This window comes from Primulina huaijiensis, unplaced genomic scaffold, assembly GCF_012295235.1.
Source record: "Primulina huaijiensis isolate GDHJ02 unplaced genomic scaffold, ASM1229523v2 scaffold25037, whole genome shotgun sequence".
NCBI classification, from domain to species: Eukaryota; Viridiplantae; Streptophyta; class Magnoliopsida; order Lamiales; family Gesneriaceae; genus Primulina; species Primulina huaijiensis.
Genome location: NW_027356117.1, coordinates 137991 through 161462, shown reverse-complemented (window position 1 = coordinate 161462; position 23472 = coordinate 137991). Strand labels below are relative to the sequence as shown.

The window sequence follows — 23472 nt, the reverse complement described above, 5'->3', positions numbered from 1 at the left end:
CTATTATTTTAAAAATAAAGTACTCACACAAAGGAAATTATTTACACGAAAATTGAGGTGGAAGACATCGGAATCTTATCGATGTAATTTGGATGAGGAAAATATATAGCCTATACATGATATGGATGTATTTGGATAGAAAGATGAACAAGATTCAGTACGAGGAAAGGAAACTCGATTGAAAGAATTCGACTCAGTTCCAAACGCTTTTTCCTCGATTCTTGGGATTCCATTCGCACTCCACAATATTCGGCAATCCCCTTGATTGCCAGTTTGGACTCAAATTCTCTCTAATTATTATGGGACATAAGAATTGCAAATTTTCGTCCGAAGCCTCAGATCTCACCACTCCAATAGCACCGCCGACAATGGAACCTCCAGCCGGGAAATCGTACTGGCGTTTCAGCAAGAAAGATTTTTTCCCGGAACCTACCTTCCAAGACTTCTCAACCTACCTCTCCGCCCTCTCCAAGACCCCCCACCGTCTCAAAGATCGCTTATTCGGGCTATCCTCCGACGTGAATGAGCTCGTTCAGTGCAAGAAACAATCGGAGAATGAGATGAAGCAATGCCTCACGTGGTGGGATCTTATCTGGCTCGGATTTGGTTCCGTCGTCGGTTCGGGAATTTTCAGCATCACGGGTCAAGAAACCCACGATCACGCCGGTCCTGCAATTATCCTGTCGTATGCTATTTCGGGTTTATCCGCTTTATTATCTGTGTTTTGTTATACTGAATTTTCTGTTGAGGTCCCGATTGCTGGGGGGTCTTTTTCTTTTCTTCGTATAGAATTGGGGGATTTTGTTGCCTTCATCGCTGCTGGAAATATTTTGCTGGAAGGGCTGGTTGGGGCTGCAGGTTTGGGGCGTTCTTGGTCATCTTATTTTGCTAGCATTATTAAAAGTAATCCTGATTTTTTGAGGATAAGAGTTGATTCTTTTGCTGAGGGGTTCAATCTGTTGGATCCTTTGGCTGTAGTGGTTTTGGCCATTGCTAATGGTTTTGCAATGACGGGCACGAAGAGAACTTCGGTGCTGAATTGGATTAGTTCCATTTTCGGGGCCGTAGTGATTGTGTTCATTATAATTGTTGGTTTTGTGCATGGAAAGAGTGAGAATTTGGTTCCGTTTTCTCCATATGGGGCGGAAGGGGTGTTTACTGCCGCCGCGGTAGTATATTGGTCTTATACGGGTTTTGATATGGTTGCTAACATGGCTGAGGAAGTTAAGAGGCCTTCAAGGGACATACCAGTGGGGCTGGTTGGGTCGATGTCTTTGATCACTGTCGTGTACTGCTTGATGGCATTGGCTCTCACCATGATGGTGAAATATACTCAAGTGGATGTCAATGCCGCGTATTCTGTCGCATTCGATGGAATTGGGATGAAATGGGCTAAGTATTTAGTTAGCATTGTGGCACTTAAGGGAATGACGACCAGTATGCTAATTGGATCAATGGGACAGGCTCGTTACACCACTCAGATAGCAAGGGCGCACATGATTCCCCCTTGGTTTGCTCTTGTTCATCCCAAGACAGGAACTCCTATTTACGCTACCTTGTTGATAACCACAGGTAGCTGCATTCTTGCCTTCTTCTCGAGTTTGGACGTTTTATCAAGTGTATTATCATTCAGCACTCTCTTCATTTTCATGCTTATGGCCGTTGCTTTGCTCTTTAGAAGGTACAATGTTAAGGATGTCACCCCCAAAAGTGATGCCCTCAAATTTTTCACATCACTATTCATTATTTTTGGTTCTTCTCTTGGGATAACGGTCCTTTGGAATTCCAAGAATAGGGAATGGATAGGGTATGCTTTGACCGGAGGCCTGTGGTTTCTAGGAACTTTAGGGCTGGCATTTACGACAAAGCACAGGAATCCGAAAGTATGGGGGGTTCCCCTTGTTCCGTGGTTGCCATCTCTATCGATAGCTATGAATTTGTTTCTAATCGGATCTCTTGGTTCTGTAGCCGTGTGGCGGTTCCTCATATGTAGTTTCATCATGCTAGTTTATTATTTGTTGGCCGGAGTTCATGCGACTTACGACATGGCTCATATGGATGAACAAAAACTGAAACTTGAAGAGGGAAAAGAAGATTTGGACCAAGGGAGTCAGCTGGTAACGAGGCAGGGCTTGTAATTTTATCCTTCATCTGTCATTGTTCATATTAATCTCATGTAAAAAGCTAAGATATGTTTGCTAATTGAGCACTGAACTAAAGTGTAAGACTCTTGGATTGATATCCGCACCTCATTTCAAATAATAGTATTCTGTCAATGTAAGTTTTAGAAAGATGGGAAAACGCTTGAGCTTGAATGAAATATTTAGTCCAACAATAAAATACAAACCAAAAAGAAAATTAATGTACCTTTGAGGCATTAACAATACAAAATCTTGAAGCGTGGTTAGATCAATTAACTTATTCGTTACGAATGCTTCTCCCAATTAATTGCCTTTTAATTTCACTTAAAAGTTTTATGAAGAAGAAAATCATTTTGTTTCGGATTCTAGGAGTACTACTAAATCCAGAAATTTTTTTGCAAACGAATAGCTCCCCCCCTACAAACTCTAATGCAAAATTGTTCGCCATATCGCTTCATTCTATGTAACTTCTATATTTAAATATACTAGAAGCAATAACGAATTTGAGTGCACTATGAATATTGGTCGTAACTTTGTAAATCAATGTAGGCAGATAATTTTTTCACAAATTTCTCGATAACAAATGTTATTTCACAGTTTATCTATCATTTCAAACAACCATGATTTAATTTCTCCAATATTTTCCTTGTTTGATTTTTGAATCATTCAATATCTTTTTCGTTTTTTTAAAAAAAAATCATGTTTCTTTGTTCGATTAAATTCAGTAATTATATCATCATATCTGATTTTCGTGTTTTTTTCATTGTCTGATTTGATGTTGATTAATATCTTAATTTATTTTCAATTACCATTGTGTTTTGTTAATGTTATTTAAAGAAACTATATGTTCTTATGATCTTCTATGTTTTAACTTTTTTTTTTTTAGATTTCAAATAATATTTTTTTCTTTTCATTCAAATAGAAATGTTTACATAATTATTATCATTTATTATTATTAGAAAATTATACGATTGAATGAAATATTGAGTTGCTAATTGATAGATTTTTAATATCATTGATTTGATAAAAAAAATATTAGAAAATGTGATGTATTTGAAAAAATAAAAATATAGTTATTTCTTGATTCTTAATTATCTTCATTCCTTCTTTTTTCCATCTCATTTTCTTTTGAAACATGATTGTACATCAAAGTTTGCACCAATAAATAATTGGACTATGACGTCGAAGTTAATGCCATTTTTTAAAAATATAGACTATATAAGTAAAGAATTTAATTTACATTTTAGATTTGATATATATATATATATATATATATATATGTGTGTGTGTGTGTGTGTGTGTTCATCTTTCTCACCCTTTATTATTATTATTATTATTATTATTATTATTTAGACATAATAAGATAAGATGGACTTATATCCTCTAATTTTATTTAATTGATTCGTCTGTTTCGAATTAGTGGATTCTGTCAAAGATAGTGGCGATGCAAATATTGAACCTCGAGATGTCACTCTGGAATTAAACCGACCAACCAAAAAAAAAAAAGAATAAAATTCAAAGTTAAACAAACAAATGACAAAATAACCATATTAATATCTAAAGACAAACATATAGTTATACCAAAAGATTAACATAAAGTATATCAAAAGACAAACACAAGACATATGAGTAATTTAGTAAATTAACAATGATATCCACAAAAATTTGCTTGGCTTTTTTAATGTAACTAATGCATATTCTTCTTCTTATTATTCTTATAACGTAGATATATTCAATTATGTTTTTTTCATTGTATTATAATTTCATATGATGATTCAGATAATTTGAATCATTTTTTTGTCAATCAATACATATTTCTTAATGCCATATTGTATTTTTTTCTTATTTTTTTCCCAAAAAATTAAAATTTCTATAGCATGTGTTCAAATTGTTTTCCCCCGAAATTGGATATGTAAAATTGTTTAATTTATTTTAAATTATCACTATGTTAAGTTGATATTATTTAAAGAAATTATATATGACTCTTATGATTTCTCTATGTTTTAATCTTTTTTAGATTTCAATTCAAAAATTTTTTTCATTCAAATAGAAATGTATATATAACGATTATTCTTTATTATTATTAAGTACTTATACGTTGGAGTGGAATATTGAGTTGTCAATTGATAGATTTTTTTAATATCATTGATTTCATGAAAATGTTGAGAAAATTTTATGTATTTCAAAAAATAAAAAATATTTCATATTTTTTTATTCTTAATTCTCTTCATTTCTTCCTTTTTTTCCTCTCATTTTGTTTTGAAACATGATTGTAAATCAAAGTTTGTACTCATGAATAACTGAACTATGACGTCGAAGTGAATTTCATTTTTTTTAAAAAAAAACTATACGAGTAAAAAATTTAATTTATATTTTAGATTTGCTATATAGATATGTGTTTAAACATTATAAGATGAAACTCTATTAACTTATTTGAAATTATACGACTCTTATGATTACTCTATGTTTATTTATTTATTTTTTTCAGATTTCAAATCAGAGTTTTTATATTCATTCGAATAGAAATATATATAATGATTATTATTTATTATTATTAAGCAATTATACGTTGGAGTGGAATATTGAGTTGTCAGTTGATAGATTTTTTAATATCATTTATTCGATAAAAATGTTGAGAAAATGTGAAGTATTTCAAAAAATAAAAAAAATATAATTATTTTTAAATTCTTAATTCTCTTCATTCATTCCTTTTTTTCATCTCATTTTGTTTTGAAACATGATTGTAAATCAAAGTTCATACCCATGAATAATTGGACTATGACGTCGAAGTGAATTTCATTTCTTAAAAATAGAAACTATACAAATAAAAAATTTAATTTATATTTTATATTTGCTATATAGATTTGTGTTCATCTAAACAATTATACGTTAAGAGTGGAATATTGAGTTGTCGATTGATAGATTTTTTAATATCATTGATTCGATAAAAAAAAAGTTGAGAAAATGTAATGTATTTAAAAAAAAAATAAAAATATAATTATTTCTTAATTCTTAATTCTCTTCATTCATTATTTTTTCCATCTCATTTTGTTTTGAAACATGATCGTAAATCAAAGTTCATACCCATGAATAATTTGACTATGACGTTTAAGTGAATTTCATTTCTTAAAAATAGAAACTATCAAGTAAAAAATTTAATTAATATTTTAGATTTTCTATATAGATTTGTATTCATCTTTCTCACCCTTTATTATTATTATTATTATTATTACTACTACTTGTATTTAACATGATAAAATAAGATAAGATGAAATTATATCAGTTGATTTTATATAATTGATTCGTCTGTATCGAATTAATGGATGTTGTCAAAGGTAGTGGCGATGCAAATATTAAACTTCGAGATATAACTCTGGAATTAAACCGACCAACCAAAAACAAAGAAATAAAATTCAAAGTTAAATAGACAAATGATAAAATAATCATATTAATATCTAAAGAAAAACATACTGTTAAATGTAGTGGCGATGCAAATATTAAACCTTGAGATGTGACTCTGGAATTAAATCGACCAACAAAAAACAAAAAAATAATAAAATTCAAAGTTAAACAGACAAATGACAAAATAACCATATGAATATCTAAAGAAAAGCATATAGTGATACCAAAAGATGAACATAAAGCATACCAAAAGACAAGCACAAGACATGATGGTAATTTAGTAAATAAACAATGAAAACTTATAATTTTATAATAAATAATAGATTCAAAAGCAGAGTCGATTTCCATGCAAGAAAAAAAACAATGAAAAATAACTTTTAAACGTCTTCTTAATGTTTTATTTGGATTTTAAAAAGTATTTGAATAAAGAATTTGAAATGACTTCGAGAGGAATTAGAAATCCATCATGATGATTTAAAAAATGATTAGTTAAAGATTTAAAATTCATTGTAGGTAGAATGGATTTATCTAAACAAACTAAAAGATTTGTTATTTTGGATTTTAATTTTTTAGTTTCAATCCAAATGCAACTTAAATTTAGTTCTCATTAACGAATGCGGTGTTTTTATCGTTATTTTCTTCTGTTATGTGAAATGTGAATACGATAAATTTAGTGGTGTTGTGTGTACGCATGAATATGACTTGACTTTGTTTTCGTGAAGCGAATTTCAGTACCATATAATCAAATCATAATAGAACTTCATAGTAATAGCATATACTTTCACGTTGCAATTACACGTAATATTTCTGCGCATTCTAACTTTTAGGATAGTAAGTCTCTTGTGAGACGATCTCACGAATCTTTATCTGTGAGATGGGTTAACCATATCGATATTCATAATAAAAAGTATTACTGTAATATTTTTTTATGACCGATTTAATTGATCCGTGAGACTGTCTCACAAGAGTTTTTGTGCTTTTAAGAATGGACTCTATCCAAATCAACCGAGTCCTCTTCCCCCTTTCCTTATCTAAAACTACAGTCCTAAAGCAGTAAAAGTCCAACACTTCTCAAGTTCTTGAAATTCGCTAAATAAATGGAACATGGATTCACTTATTGGCTCCAAGTGCAAAAAAGGCAATGACCAAACTTACCCCACCTTTTTCCCTTCTTATTGGTGGCTAAGTTAGATAAGCATGATAATGGAAATATCTTCTGCCACAAATGGTCGAAGAATAATCCTTCTTTTAAGATGAGACAGAACCAATATGCAATTTAAAAAAAAAAAGAATAAAACGTAATATTATATTAAATGGGAAACTGAAATGTTTTCAAGAAATACGAAAAACTGAACCAATATTACAATATTATATTTCTTCATGGGCAACCTCTAATCTAAATTCCAAATATATATTAATCCCTGAAACGATATTGTTAATGACGACAGCTCATAGTCGCATATACATCAATCAAATTCCCGATAAAATCGCTTATGCATCAGTCACTTCTACTTTTGTGTATGCATGCCTTTGATTTGACAAACTGAATATCCTCAGAATGTGAGTGGTTTTAGCTTCATGACTCCACCACAATAATAATTTAGTATTGACCCGAATTTATTTGACCTTTTCTCCATGTATTCAAAAAGATCGTTCGAACAATCACAACTATCAGTTTATCCCAAACATGGAGATAAGATTAGTAGTGCTCTCCTACATCCAGACCAACTCATGATAATGCACGCAATTGTCCAACTTTTCTTCGTATGACCATCAAATTTTCAATGGGTATCACCATTTTTTGCTTTATTTGGTGCTATGGTATATACTCTCTTTAATTATTTATATATATAATATAGTGTATCGATTGGAACAATGATGTTTTGAGTTATTGTGCTGTTTAAAACCCTTACTCATTTTTGCAAACCTGACATTAGCACGTACGCTTATACATGATCTGTGGGCATTTGAGCCCACCAAACTAGTAACTAGATTGAATATCTGGTCAAAAACATTGTTAGGCAAGCAACAATTTGTTTGATTTTTGGTAAGATATTGAATAGTTGTCAAGGATTGCGATTAATGCAGTGCGTGCATCCACGGGGGTTTCTTGATGCCCATAAACTAAAAAGAATGCACGTTATGTCTACATCTGATTGTGATAACTCTGTGAATCTGTTTTCAGATTTCAAAAGTGACATCTAAAGTAGTAGGGGATATTACTCTTCGAAACTTATAACTAGTTCAAAACAAGTTGAATACTACTTTTGACCAAACCAATTTTTATCTTCTTGTTTTTTCCAAGGCAATTATATATCAAAATCTTAATGTGATGAATCAATTTCTCACGACTTTGGTTTTTTATATGGTACGGATTCATCTTATTATGAAGAAAACTACAATATTAGTTACGTATGTTTTTCTCTATAAGATTTTGTTTTCTATGTTTTTAAATTCCAGTCTTAGTCCGTACTTTTTGTTATTCTTGTAATTTTAATATTTTTTTGACATAACGCTGATGTGGTGACATTTTTAGTTAAGTGTCACATCAACATTCCTGATGAAAAATTAATAAACTTGTAAAAAATTAAAAATTATATGATCAAAACTGAAATTTAACAACATATATAGATGATTAAAGTAGAAAAAAAAAACATATAGAATCAAATTATAGTTTTCTCGTATTATCATAAAACACATATTAGAGATATAAATTAGGGATGACAATGAGTCGGATTTAGGTAAGATTTTATGTCCTCCATCATCCTCATTTGGCCATTTTTGACCAATTTCACGGACAAAAGGATTTTTGAATGCGTTCTAAACCGGACCCGTGATCGGCTTCGACCGATTTAAATTAATCGGGTAATCGGGTGGAGAATGAATAGGATTCTCCCAGACCTACCATCAAACTCGAAAATCTGAATATCTGATTACCCGATTACTTAATCGGGTCCAAAAATCTCTTCATAAGCTCTTCCATTCGAATCGGATATCGGATCCTCCAATGAATTAAGAGAAATTATCATCTCAAACATAAATATTACATTATGTGATCAACTCTATCTATTCAAAATGATACATATATATTGAAATACGTATGCAAAGAAAGACGCGACGCTATATAATAACAGCACTTTGTTTTTCATCTAACAAATTAAGTAGATAAGTTATTGATTAGTGTGTTGCGTGAAAATCAAACTTAATGTCGGTTTAATACCCTGAAGTAATAATCACTTCACTTTCTTTATTTTAGGGAAACTTCACTTTATATTATTATCTCTACTTATTTGGAGGAATAAAATTTTAAAGACATACTAGATATGCGGAATGTAAGGGATACATACATAGTATTATTGTCAAGGACAGTACATATCTCCATATGCAAGATTTCGTCCACCATTTGTATGGATCTGCGCTAGAAAGATCTGCTACTCTAGGAATAATTAGTTCTGAGTAGGGGTGGTATATCGTACCATACCGTACCGTATCGAAAATCTTACACCGTATATCGTATCGAAAATTACGGTATAAAAAAATTCATACCGATATCGTACTGAAAACACGTCTACCTTGTTTGCTACTTTACCCAAAACCTTGGTTCTAACTTGGTAAGAACTAGGCATTATAATACGCACATATCTTAAATTTAATGCATTTTATTAGAACAGTTGACCAAATGTAATATTTGAGAGTATCTAGTTATTTAATTATAGTCAATTATTATTTTTTAAAAATGACTTTCTGCAATATATTTGAAGTACACTTAAAAATGTCATTTTTTTTTCTAAAAAATAATGATTGACTAATTCATTTTCCTATTAATCCGGTGATATTTGTGATGTTTCACTCAAATCAAGCCTTTAGCTACATCCCCCTATCTCACGTCTCAAACCTACAACTGCCTGCGCTTGTATATTATGTACACCATTACCACCTTATCTCCCCAGTCTGACTAGTTGCTTTCACTGCTAACCAAAAATATGGATGCATGCCCCAATTTTATAGGATTGTGCTTCAATTATTGGTCCATTGCTACAATTGGGACCAAAACCAACTCTCGCCATCAATATTTTTTTGACGTTTAAATAACAACTTTGGGACAAAGACCGGGCTAGCTAGGAAAAGGAAACCAAAACTCTTGCTTGCGTCGGTCAGAGAAGCCAGACACGTGTATCCAAAATTTATCGCTTATTTAATTTTCAAACATCCAACTCTTGAAAATACAACATTTTAAGATAATAATGATTAAATAGTAGTCGTTGCAAAGTTTGCATGATCGAAATGCGTAACAAATCCATATAGCAAAGTTATAATCAGGGGCGGACCCTTTTTCACTCCAAAATAGATCACCCCGACCAAACTTCAAATGTTGAGGCATAAATCTTTTGCAGTTAGTTCTATTGGCCATACCTGAACCACGTAGGTATATGCAAAATGTGTTACAAAGTAGCCAAGTTAAGACACGCACACAACCGCAAGAATTAACAAATACGTGTGGGGTGGCCAACCTGGCTAGCTATTTTTGTCCGGCAAGCTAATAAATGCGGGAGTCCCCGTACCTATTCGCCACAACCAACGCCAAAAGTACGCGCCTTGCACGTAACAGTCGACATGGAAACACACGAATTATACTGCTCCACGTCACCCAACTTCAAATTTGTGGCCCATTATCCCAGTACGACTTTAATTGAAATATACGTAAAACTTATTATTATTATATTGCTTATAGTTAATTTGATTATGGAAGAGAATATTTAAAGTGAAAAGGTTTCAAATTTTTAAATGAAATATATATATATTTTTAACGGCGATAAATGAACCCAATCCAATTATTTAAATGTTAAGGGTTTTCTTGAAGCGAAGTTTTCATTGAATCTGGAAATATTTTGTTTTATTTTAGAGATGAATAAATCGTAGACGAGTTGGTAACGCTTGGGGCGAGGTCGGAGGAGAAAAGTGGACAATTGTTTGGCTAGATTTTTTGGCCAAAATGTTTAGGTAGTCTGGACAAACAAAAATATATCCAAGTAGAAACTCTCAAATTCTAATTTAATTAATAGGAACCTTGTTGGTAGTTGTAATTATTTTTCAATTTTCAAGATGTCTTCCTTTTTTTGCTTGGTGATGCATTTCATTTTCATGCATAGTTTAAATAATATAGTTTTTTGCAATTTTTGAATTTGATTTGGTTATATAATATTTGATTTTATAACTTTCTTTATCTAGAATATGGTAAAATCAATTGGTTTAAAGGGAGTTTATTTTTGTGTGAACATTTTTCGTGTTATGAATGATTGAAAAGTGAACAATAAAATATCACATGAATTTTTGTGTTAAGCTCTTGCATTTTAGAGGTCGTTGTTCAGTTTACAGTTTTCACATTGAGGGAATAGAATAATATAATTTTATGGCTCTGTAACTGATCATATGAGGCAATAATTGGAATGAACAAGAAATAATATTTCTAAATTTAATTTGGGATTTTATTTTGCGAATTTATTACATGTTTCCGAGTATTTTTGGCAAAAAAAAATTATTCCGTTTCATTCTGATTTAAAAATATGCTTTGATTTGTACATGATTAAGAAATCAAAAATAAAACAGCAATTGATAGTAGATGATTTAGATTGAATATAATTTATCTTTTTAATTCTAATTTTTTTAAATATTTTTCACATCATTCTCACTTTCCGACAACCATAAAACAAGTTTTTTTTTTTTTACAGATATAACTCGTCAAGATGTTTCTCGAGACAAAATTTGTCCACATGATGGAAAACTTCTTGCTACACCCCTAGCTTGGAGTAACGTGAATTGATATTATCCGATGTCGCATAATCGATTATCATATAAAATATATTTTTCATTAAAATATTATGAGATATGTTCTCAAGATCAATATTTATTGTCCTTTCGGATATCTACTTATGTATATTTCGCGATTTACTTTTTTCCTCTTGATTTGTGACTCATATAGTCATATATAAGGTTTACCATCATAGGTGAAAGAATAACTTTTAAAATAAAGAAAGAACGGAAAAGAGGAATGGAGAAGGAATTGAAAAGTTTTGTTGACTAGACGGGCCCACAAATCAGATGGGGGCTGAAAAAGAATAGCTTACTAAAACGGGCCCAGTCAGCGACGATGTTGACTACTCCTAGTTCATCAGTAATGGCTGCCCATGGCCCACAGTATACGTTACGTAATTTATTTATTTTTCATTTTTTTAATAATATTTATTTTTCATTTTGAGCAATTCAGACAAGTTTTCATAATACCCATCACCATGAATAGAAATATTACAAGAAAATGGTTGTTTTTATTTGTTATTTTATATTTACTATTATTGCCATGGGCATACTCTATCAGTGTTTGCTGTCGAGAAATTTCCAAGAATGAAAGCTCACTAATCTATGAACTGTCATAAATGCAAGTGGATTAATTGTTGAAATCCGTCAATGTAATACACCGATATTTATTTTATAAAATAACAATGTTCTAAATCCAAATAAAAACATCATAAGTTCAATTAACGTTCTTGTGTAAAATCACGAAAAGATGTAATACACTTTCTTTGTAACATAGACTTAGTCAATTGTTTTTTTATATGATAAAATATAATGGTCGACGTGAAAAACACATTTTGTAGACACAAGCCATATCCTTGTGTCCTTTTGAATATAGTGAAAGTGAAGCGTGAGAGGTTGTGGGGAATAGAAAATAGAACCTAGCTAGCTCATATATACATCAGAATTTAACAAAGAATAATCCATTTGACCAGAAGTCAAATAAGTAACGATGATAATTAATAGATACATGAACCCGAAAAAGGTACACGTAAAAGGTGAACAATTATGGCTTTAAGATTTCCTTGCACAAATTGGAACGATGAGGATTTAATGTCAAAATCTTTGTATTTTTATTATGTCAATGAAAGCTAATTACCCTTTAAATAACTATATGGTTTGGAAAGTAACTATTAGGTATAAAAAAAAGCATGCATTCCATCGTATTATCAGGTGAGAGAGTTTTTAGCAACTTTTTAATTAAGGTTAGAGGGTATTTAAAGTCAATTAATATTTTTTTTTCCATCTGAGTTCTCCCACCTATGCACTCGTTGGGAGACAAAAAAGTATATTTCATGCGTCTTTCTTGGGTAAAAATCTAAGTACTCTGCCCCAATCTTGCGTGTTTGTTTAAATTTTCTGTTTCAAATCGTACGCTGCTAGCTTCTTACTGCATGCTTTGGTCCAATACCATGTTTTCTTGTTCAATCTCCTACCAGTGTGTATCTGACCGATTAACGAAATGCTTAGTGTTTTTTTTTTTTTACGAGAAAACTTGTATTCTTTGATAAATAATCAGATATCATCAGTTACAGGTTTATCAAATCAGAACGAAAAATCACCGGACAGTCAAAGTATTGATATAGGAGAGGAAATATAAAATTTTTCTACAATTAACTGTTTGGGTTTTCCTGCTGCCGACATTAGAAAGTGTTTAATTAATTAATTAATTCAACAAAAAAAAAAATGCATTTAATTAATATAAATTGACTTAACAAACACGTAATTTACACATGTCAAATAATAAGCTGTGTGAACGTTCTAGGAATTGATGAAGGCGTGGACCAGCCAAGCACCAAATTGACTATTTCTTGCTTTTCTCACTTTCATTTATGAAATTTTATGTTTATATTTTTTAAAATATAAAATTTATGGAAACCATTAACTAACATTATAAATATTTAAAAAATTTGTGTANTAAAATATAAAATTTATGGAAACCATTAACTAACATTATAAATATTAAAAAAATTTGTGTAAGACGGTCTCACATATCGTATTTTGTGAATATCGGTAGGTTGATCCGTCTCACAGATAAAGATTCGTTAGACTGTCTCACAAGAAACTTACACTATAAACATAACTAATATGCAATGTGTATTACTTTTATTGCGTGAGATGTCACTAAACATCGACATTTTGCAATTTGAGTTATGTTATATGTATATTTAGAGTTGCACTCGATTACACATCATTTTTTAGATTACAAAATTACCTAAATACACTTTAATATAAAAAAATACATTTGTGTAATCTTAAAATCAATATATGACATGACTCTTATAGTGCATGTATCATTTCTCTCGAAATTCGTGATTTTCGATTACGATGTTATGTCATCATTATATAATCAAAAAATCGATATAAGACATGACTCTTATTGTACATATATAATTTCTCTCCAAATTTTAGATTTTTTTTATTACGATATTATGTCATTTTTCCAAAAATTCCAACTTTTAACACAAAAATTAGGCATAATTCGTACATGAACATGATTATTTATGTGGACACCAAATTATTTGATTAATTAAGTATGATTGAATTCAACAGCCAATATCTCCCGTTCACAAAATTCTACTAACTCATAATTTCAAGTACGACTTTTTTGTTCACGAAATCCCATTTTCTCTTCGCCATCGTCTCTCTCCAAAACCCTCTATAAATAGCCAACCAACACCCCACCCCTCCCCATTCCTTCATTCATAAACCTTAACTCACCTGTCTGAATCTTTGATAAATCTCTATACCTTTGCTTCTCCACTTCCTCGTTTTCCAATGGTGGTTCTCACGAAACCAGCTACCGAACAGTTCTCCATAGCCAAGAACTGCTTCACATTTTCCCCTGGTGTGCCACTGATAGACCTCTCCAAACCCGACTCGAAAACGCAGCTAGTTAAGGCCTGCGAAGAGTTCGGATTCTTTAAAGTGATCAATCATGGCGTCCCTTTTGAATACATGAGAGGTTTGGAATCGGAAGCTCTTAAGTTCTTCTCTTTGCCTCTGTCTGATAAGCAGAGAGCAGGCCCGCCTAACCCTTTCGGTTATGGCAACAAAAAGATCGGCCCGAATGGAGATGTCGGTTGGATTGAGTACTTGCTTTTGAATTCAAATACCGAAGCAGATTTCCATAACTTTTCGTCCCTCTTCGGTGAAGCAGCAGAAAATTTCCCGTGAGTGCTTAACATATTCAGTCAAGACAGTGAAGGTTTTTTGTTTTACCTCTGGTTTTTCCCACCATTTCTTACATTCTCTGTAATTTTTTGCAGCTGTGTTCTGAAAGATTATGTATCAGCCGTGAAGAAAATGGCGTTTGAGATTCTTGAAATGCTAGCAGATGGGCTGAAGATCCAACCAAGAAATGTTTTCAGTAAACTTCTGATGGATGAACAGAGTGACTCTGTTTTCCGAGTGAATCATTACCCTCCATGCCCAGATTTGGGAGAATCCGATAGCACGAGGAATTTGATTGGATTTGGAGAACACACTGACCCGCAAGTCATATCTGTTCTTAGATCCAATAACACCAGTGGCCTTCAAATCTGTTTGAAAGATGGGAATTGGATTTCCATCCCGCCTGATCACAATTCTTTCTTCATTAATGTTGGCGATTCATTGCAGGTACAACAACCCCTTGAACACATGCATATATATACTCGTACACATTATAATTATATATAGACATATCATAGGAAATCATATCAAAGAAATAAATTTTTATTTTGTTATGAATTATTAATTTTTCCATGTATATATATTATTTATAACGTGTGAGATGTGATGATTAAAAGAGAGGCCGGTGAGGTATATAGATTAAAAAATGTGCCGAAAATTGTGTTGACCCCTTGAGGCTATGACATCATTCTTGTTTCATGCACGCGTTTCTGCCTTGTATGTGAAATCGAACGAATCTTGGAAGATCCCTTCACATCTATGTTTTCCAAGTCACCCATCTATGGTTCTAGAACCATGAAAATGAAGGGCAATAAAACTAAGATGGAATTTAAAATTTCGGATTTAATCGTATAAAATAGGAAGGTTCTATCTTCGAAGAATGAGTATTAGTAAAAAGCCTATTTACAATATAATGTACAAGTTAGTCTTTTGAGATAATTTATGTGTCATTTCCCATCAATCACATCAAGAAAAAGGAAATTCATTACGAAATATCTGGGTGTATTTGGGCAGGTAATGACTAATGGGAGGTTTAATAGCGTAAGGCATAGAGTTGTGGCCAATAGCTCAAAAGCAAGACTTTCGATGATATACTTCGGTGGTCCACCATTAAGCGAGAAGATAGCCCCATTGCCTTCACTAATGAAAGGGGAAGCCAGTTTGTACAAGGAATTTACATGGTTTGAGTACAAAAAATCTGCTTACAAGTCAAGATTGGCTGATAACAGGTTGGGCCTCTTCGAGAAAATTAATGTGGCCTCTTGATGATGCTTGCCTGGCACATTTTGGGATTTGGTACAGTCGGACTCAAAATTTTCCATAGATGGCAAAGTTCGTGTTTACTTTTGCTTGTCTGTCTTTCCTCCTCCATACATCATGTAACTTGTTTGTTCATAATTCAAGAATTCATCAATTATCTTGTCTGTGTATAAATAGTTTGCCCCTATAATTCATTCATTCATTCATACTTTCTTCTTCTTTTTTTAAATAATAAACGGTTCTTTGCCACCATAATATCTATAGTATTTCAAGAAATTGATTACTGGAGATGGAATTGTATAATCAATTCAGAATACATCAAACTTAGGCCGGCATGTACTTTTCACAGAAAATCATTCTTTGTCGAAGACTCAAATTGGATTAGAATATTATATTCTCTGGCAAATTCGTTGCATCACTTGTTCAATATATGATATTTTTTATGGGTTTTTTTTTAAAAAAAACATAAAAAAAAAAGGGATATAGTCAAATTCTTGGCAGCCCTGATCAATTATCTTCAACTTCTAGTTTCTTGGAGCTGAAATTTTGTTTGGCATTACTTTATATCTACATTCATTGAAAATAGGAACGTATAGCAAAACTATAAAGACTATTTCATTTTTTTTTGGGGTTAAGACTACGTTTTCTTAAAAAATCTATTTCTTTCAAAGTTATTTTCAATAATTGACTTGTAGATATTTGGGGCTAATTAAATTTCTAGGAAGTAATTTTCCAAATATTTGAACTAGCAATGTCACGATATTTTACCTAATAGTTATGCTATATGTACAATGCTGGTTAAACATTGAACTACAAAGTACATTTGAAATGATAAAAATATTTTAGATGTACAAGTATTTTTGAAAGATTTCTCCAAATAAAATACATGGATAATTTTGTCATTTCAAATGTATTTTGAATCTCAATTTATAAGTATTATTATACATTTTCTTTAATATAAGGAAATATAAAAAAATTTCATAACACAATACTTATGTATTGAAGTCAATCGATTACAGTTTTGCTTGTGGATTTAATTTCACACACACACACACACACACACGATTACTCCCTTCAGAAGTCCAAATGAACTTGATCGAATTTCCAGACCTAAAATCTATGCGTCTTCAATGCACAAAATCGTTGTACAGTATAAAGTTGACTAAAACCCATGCCCGTATCAATCGCTGACAGCGAAACCCCACCCTGACCTCTCCTCCGGGTCTAAATGTAGAAGGACGATAACCCCAGTTATGACTTATGAGCCCTTCCACGGGCGGAGAACAACAATAATAACAGTTTTCTAATAAATTATGCTTGTTTTTCAGATAATATTGGGTTTATGTGAAATTTTTTTTTGCGTGAAAGGAGCATCAGGAAGATTGCATTCAAGAGGATGAGTTGGAGATTGATGTAGCCAAATAAATTTATTACTGAATTAGGAGAATTCAAGAGAATGCGGAAATCTCGGATATTACCCGATGGAAACCCTCCCACACTCAATTCAACGCTACCCAAAACTAAAGATGTGATCAAAAAATGAGATATTTGATAGTATAAAATAAGAATTTGTTGAGACTAAATGAGAACTTACCTTGAAAAGAGAGACTTGGTTTGTCTATAGGTTTTTGGAGGACTTCAGGCTTGGGCCCTTACATGAGCTTAATGGTCCTTTATTGGGCTAATTAAGCTTAACTATTTGGCTATTACCCATCTAAAGCCTCACTCCATTTGTTGTCCTACGGGTAATATTTTACTCTTTAACCCAAGAATAATTACAAAGAAAATATAATTTTTTCCAATGTGTGAGCTCATATGAAAATATACATGCGACATCTTATAACGTTTGGATTAAGAGTTGGGTACTTTCATAGAGTTGCATCGAAGACCAGGTTTGAACCCTCTGGCAGAATGCACATTGAACAGGTTGAATTTTCAACTCAACTTAAATAAAATCTCAGAATGTGCCAGAATGGCTAGGTGACAGACATGAGGTTTGAATTTTTGTTTGGGGTATTCTGCTTGTGATTTTATGTTATGAATTCGACTTCTGTATGCTTAGCGACTGAATGTTTCTCGCTCAAACAGTGATGTTTGGAAACATAATCCTACATGATTTTATTGTCGAGAATCATGCCTTATATAAGATTGTCTGCAAGGTCGAAGAAGACTAAATGCGCACACGAACAAATATATATCATTATAACTCCATTTTTATTGAATATCAATCACGAGAGCGTCGGAGTAATCAGAGTACAAATAGTCAAATACTGATGGCAAGCAACCATATTTGAATATCAAGCATAAACACATCAACAACAAAAGAAAATTTGAGGTTTTACTTTTGGCCCTTCTTTTTCCACAGGTCCCCAAACATTCTAATACCAGAACCTTTTCTTTTTCCGCCTTCAAAAACATCATCACTTTCATCATCCATTGGCCTAGGGGAATCAGCATAACCGGGATACACACCAACCGGGATTCTATAGTGATTATCCATGGATCCACACCTCTCAGATATCCTTCTTCCATTCATCTCTACTCCCCCTGCTGCTGCTAGAACTGCTGCTGCAGCGTCAGCTGCTTTTCTCCATTGCTCGGTTTGCACCCGAAGCATCTTCATCTCACTTTCTAACTCTTCCTTTGCCTTTTCGGCGGCTATTAGCTTCTCGTTGATCTGGAATGCGTTGTTTTTAGTATTTTCAAGTTCTTGATCCGCTTTATTCAACTTAAAAATCAGCTCCGCTATCTGAGATTGAGCTGATGATATATTAAGTGATTTCTCGTTAAGCTCGTTCCTTAAGCTCTGATTTTCTCGACGAAAAACGCCCATTTCTTTTTCTTTTTCGTCGAGCTTGGTTTTCAACAAGTTTATCTCATCATTCTTTGATCCCAACTCATCAAAAGTGGAATTATCTGGCTCTGTTATTACTGGCGTTTCAGGCAACAAATCACCGGATCTAGATACGACTCGTGTCTTAGTTTCCATAGGAACTTCAAAAACATCAGTTTCGTTCTCTGCTTCATCAGACGATTCAAACTCTGCAACACTGCTGTTTTTCATGTCCATCTCTTCGGTTTTCATTGAAGCTGAGTGCTTCTCTTGGATCTGCATCGATTCTGTGACGTTTTGTTGTTTCTTTACTTTTTTCTCAAGATGTTCTTCAACCACTTTTTTGGCAGCATCAGCTGACACTAATTGGTCTTTAAGACTTTTGAGCTCATCTTGAGCTTGCCCAAGTTGAGATTCTAAATCAGCAATTCGCGTCCCGAGCTTCTTTTTATTTACCGGATCAGATTGGGCACCACGAGGAGAACGACCCTCTGCAATTTTCGGGCTCCTTTCAGTTCTAACACGATTGTGTAGTGGATCAGAAGCAGAGCTCGATGTCCTGAGTTGAGGGGGGCCTCGGGGAGTTTGCTTTTGAGGCACTTCTGTTAACCTGTTCTCATGAATCTTGATCAAATCAATGAAATGACAGCAAATCGATGCAATAATGAGATTCCTGGTTATGAGAAATACCTTGTTGTTCTTGGCATTCTTGATCAAGTTTAAAGGCAAATAATTTTTAACAGCAGCAGAACTTAATGTTTGATCTGTATAATTTGAAATATTATAATAGAAGGGGTTTCAGCAAGAGACGGCACACATTCGAGAACAATTACTATTTACTTCTAACACTAAATCGGAAGAACAAGGGACTGCCTGAAATATTATCCATGAGAGATCATTAATGAAGTATCACATTTACTTCAATGCACCTAAATTTTTTTTAAAAAAAAAGTCTAGCATTCAATCAAGACTTGTATATAGCTTCATCATACCTTTTCAAGTAAAGATTAAAACAAACATACGAGGAAAAATCAAGTTGATTTCTCAGACATTTCTCATGTAACATAAAGAAGTGTCAAAGGTTCGACGCATGCTTTTTTCTCCACAAAAGAAAGTAACTTTGCAGTCCACTTATGGCAACTTTTAACGCAATGAAAAGATGTGCAGACCTTTGCCTACGTACGTCGTACGGGATTCAATTTGGTTGTGTAACAAACGATGATCAAGGGGATGCTCATGAGATCTGAAGTTACAGAAATAGTCGGCAAATAAAGATCCAGGATCAAGAATCAGTCATCTATTATTAAATCCTTCATTTAATTTCAAGAATCTTGAGGTTATGCTGTTAAAATACAAAAACCCTTTTAACTAAGCATATAATCAAGCTTTGAACAAACAAAAAAATCCCCCACAGGGAGCGACAGATCAAAGTTAATCACTGTCATAATCGCGAATTAACCCCCCAAAAAAAAACTGACACCATGAAGACAAAATCTTGGAAAAAAGAATTCAGAGCTCAGAATCAAAGAAATGACTCGATCACAAATCTCACCTTACCTTGAACCAGTTTCGTTTGCCCTTTCTTCTCTGCAAAATGGGAGACAGCACAAGATCAAGAACGAACACCTAACATACAGAAAATGAAGAGTGGGGTGTTGTAGCCGTTGAATGGCATTTATTAATGCATATCTGTAAATATAAATGGACAGCTCTACACGGGACCCAGACAAGCGGTAAAAAATATATGTTTTATGTACATGCATTAAACCCATATTACCATTTTCAAATTTTGAACTACCTTCTTCTTTTTTGGATAGAATTTGAATTACTTACAGGTGAACGAGTGTGAATAAATCATACTCATCAATGTACGTAGTAACAACATATATCATATATGTATATATAAATATGTGTGTGTAAATTTTTTTATGAGGATGGAATTGTAGTCGTCATACTACGTCATATTTCGGTGTTTACCGGATAAACTTGAGATATAAAAAAATATATCTATATTCATTTATTCAATATACAGATGAAGTATGATATCATAGATACAGTTGGATAAATTTATGGTCAAGCTTTCTTGTAACAGATCGGAGTTGTAGGAAGTGAAATATTTAAAGGGTGGGCTGTTATTTTTTAATTAAATCTCAATCTTGTTACATGGCTTTATGTTATTTTATTTAGAACCTTGGAGTTTAATATTATACAATATCACAGTAAACAAAAAACTATGTCTCTAGCTAAGATCTTCAAATCAAACCTAGCCTAGCTCCATCCTTTTTTTGCCGAAAAAGTCATATTCGTCGAAAATTTCTAGCCTTGATATCGGTTTTCAGACATATCAGAACTTCCTTAATTTTTTTTAATTTATTCCGTCAAATAAAAATAAATTATGAATCATCCAATATATAATTTTTTTTTTAATCTGTGGTTGCATTTTTACTTTGTCCAAAGATGAGTTGTCGTACACCATTTTGCAAGATTAATAATATTTTTTTAAAAAATATATATATAATTAAAAAAAATGATAATTTCTAACTTAATTTGTCCCACTTACAAAACGAGGTAATTACCCTTCATTAAATAACGAAAAAAGGGGGTAGACAAGGACGTTTTAAGATCTTGATTAGACTAAGATTTGGTATGACGTCCGCTACTTATATTGATTACATTGCTAATGTTGACTAAAGTAACTCATAAATCATTCATCAATCCAACTGTACTATTCCAAATATTATTTAATGTCAGTATGCTTGAAAGTGATAGCTTTGCACGTACGAAGGAGAAAGATACAAGTTGAACGAATATATAATATATATATATATATATAAAGGAGATAATTATTTTATAAACTCATTATATCATTTTATATATATTTATTTATTAGACGAGTAAATCATATTCATATTTATAATAATAAATAATATTTTTGATATAAAAAATAATATTTTATCATGAGTGACTCAAATAGAATGTTTCTCTCACAAAATTGAATCGTAAGACCGTCTCACAAATATTTTTGTGATATCAATATTGGTTTAATTTTTTATTTCGATTTTCGAGGTATGGGTAATTTGAGGAAATTTTAATCGAGTTGGAGACTCTAATTAATGTACTTTTAAAAACAATATTTATATATAATATTTAAATTTATCAAATGACAACTTTTAGCAATCATCAATTGCATATTTGCATATGATATCGGATATTTTTGCATGTGGAAAAATTTAGTTTATTTTTTAAAAAATTAATTAACATATCCAGCTAAGAAAATTGTAAACCACATATTGAAAATTGGCCAGCTCAAACTTGCATCCTTTTATCATAATTTATAATGATGAAAATTGATAAATTGATTATATAAGTTTGATACTTTTAGTTTTTGGTTCGATAGTTTTTTTTATTTTTTATTTACGTCTTATATCTTTCTTTTTTGAAGTGACATTTTTTTTGGTGACGTGTAAACTTTGGATGGTATATTTTGGCACATCACACATAATGTGGAATTTATTATACACATCAGCTTTTATTGGTGGGAAAGTAACCACTTCTTTCCTCCCATATTCATCGATATTTAAGTGGAGGGATAAAAAAATCTTTATTTTTTTCTAAAAAATTCCTCAATTTTATGAGATAAGAGAAGTTATTTTGCAAGAAATGCTGATTTGAAAACTATCCAATAACCAGAAAAAAATGAAAATTTGTCATGATTCAGCTTGTAAGAACTTCATATTTTTATTCTCTTTTCAGTTTTTTTCTTGTCAAATCTGAGCACAACCAATTTTCATTTTAAGTTAGGAATTATAGTCATCACTCACGACACATTAGTGGATATTCCCATGAAAAAAAAATCACACATACCACTATGTCATAGAGAGTAACATATTTCACCAAACAAATTAGTACAAGATTTTAAAATCAAAGCACAAGAAATTCGGCAGCCATGGAACCTTCGACGTGGGTTATCACTTGTCCGAGAAACCCTCAATTGTGCTCTTTTTCCACATTTACATAACAAGATTCCTCCTTAAAAAAGAATGACTTCATAATCTCGTGTAAAATAAATTTTCTTCTACTNTTTTTTTTTAAAGACAAAGCATGTGAAAAGCTTAAATATAAATCCAACGACTCCATTGAATTTGCCTATTGTTTTGTAGCCCTACGCCTATCAATTTTCGTCACCAATCTTGATTTACCGAAATTACAGATAGCACATTCAAAGAATCAAGCCCACTCGCCCGATGTCACGAGTCGGAATATTTAATAATAAATTATAAACTTTATAGAAATTTAAGTTGTCTCATCGATGAAATATAATAATAATAATAATAATAATAATAATAATACGTCGTCTTTTTCTCTCTTCTTAATTTGCTTTAATTAAAGATATAAATCAAAATTCCAAGTCAAAAGGGTCCATTTCAAAAACTACTCCTTTTCAAAGTTTGCGAAAAAACCCTATGAAAAAAATGTAGTGAATAATGTCAGAACCAAACCACCATCTTCACTTATGAAAATCATTAATTTTTATATCAATATTATATTTCATTACAAAAATATAATTTTTGTATTTATATTATGAAGAAATATTATGTAATATATTCAGATTTGAGCGAAAATTATTATTTTTTATGTCAAAAATATTACTTTTAACTATATGCATAAATCGGAACAAGTCATCTCACAGATACATACCTCTGAGACCATTACACACGATACCTACTATAAAACATAAAATCATAATAATATCAGTAAATCGCTTTGATAAAGTATTTCCATTAATTTAACGCGAAACTTGTTCTATTCATG

At 31.9% G+C, this 23472-nt stretch overlaps 3 protein-coding genes across 10 annotated transcripts; 2 read left to right on the top strand and 1 right to left on the bottom strand.

The window, feature by feature from the left end:
- LOC140967452 (cationic amino acid transporter 8, vacuolar-like) lies at positions 1–2295 on the top strand. Its single transcript, XM_073427977.1, has one exon. The coding sequence runs from the start codon at positions 300–302 to the stop codon at positions 2136–2138; it is 1839 nt and encodes a 612-aa protein (XP_073284078.1). The 5' UTR covers positions 1–299; the 3' UTR covers positions 2139–2295.
- Positions 2296–13848: 11553 nt separating this feature from the next.
- LOC140967359 (gibberellin 2-beta-dioxygenase 1-like) lies at positions 13849–15984 on the top strand. Its single transcript, XM_073427840.1, has 3 exons — positions 13849–14566; positions 14663–15014; positions 15582–15984. Exons 1-3 carry the CDS (start codon positions 14172–14174, stop codon positions 15831–15833), a joined length of 999 nt encoding a protein of 332 aa, XP_073283941.1. The 5' UTR covers positions 13849–14171; the 3' UTR covers positions 15834–15984.
- Positions 15985–18028: 2044 nt separating this feature from the next.
- On the bottom strand, positions 18029–20447 carry LOC140967408 (interactor of constitutive active ROPs 4-like). Of its 8 annotated transcripts, XM_073427919.1 has the most exons (4): positions 20213–20295; positions 19830–19903; positions 19351–19424; positions 18029–19270 (listed from the first exon to the last, which is right to left on the bottom strand). In XM_073427919.1, the coding sequence occupies exons 3-4, from the start codon at positions 19365–19367 to the stop codon at positions 18166–18168; spliced, it is 1122 nt and encodes a 373-aa protein (XP_073284020.1). In that variant the 5' UTR covers positions 19368–19424; positions 19830–19903; positions 20213–20295; the 3' UTR covers positions 18029–18165. The 8 variants fall into 8 exon arrangements, with proteins under 8 accessions (XP_073284020.1, XP_073284014.1, XP_073284018.1 ...); XM_073427913.1 differs by having other exon boundaries at positions 18029–19424; positions 20218–20447; XM_073427917.1 differs by lacking the exon at positions 19830–19903 and having other exon boundaries at positions 20218–20357.
- Positions 20448–23472: the final 3025 nt, after the last annotated feature.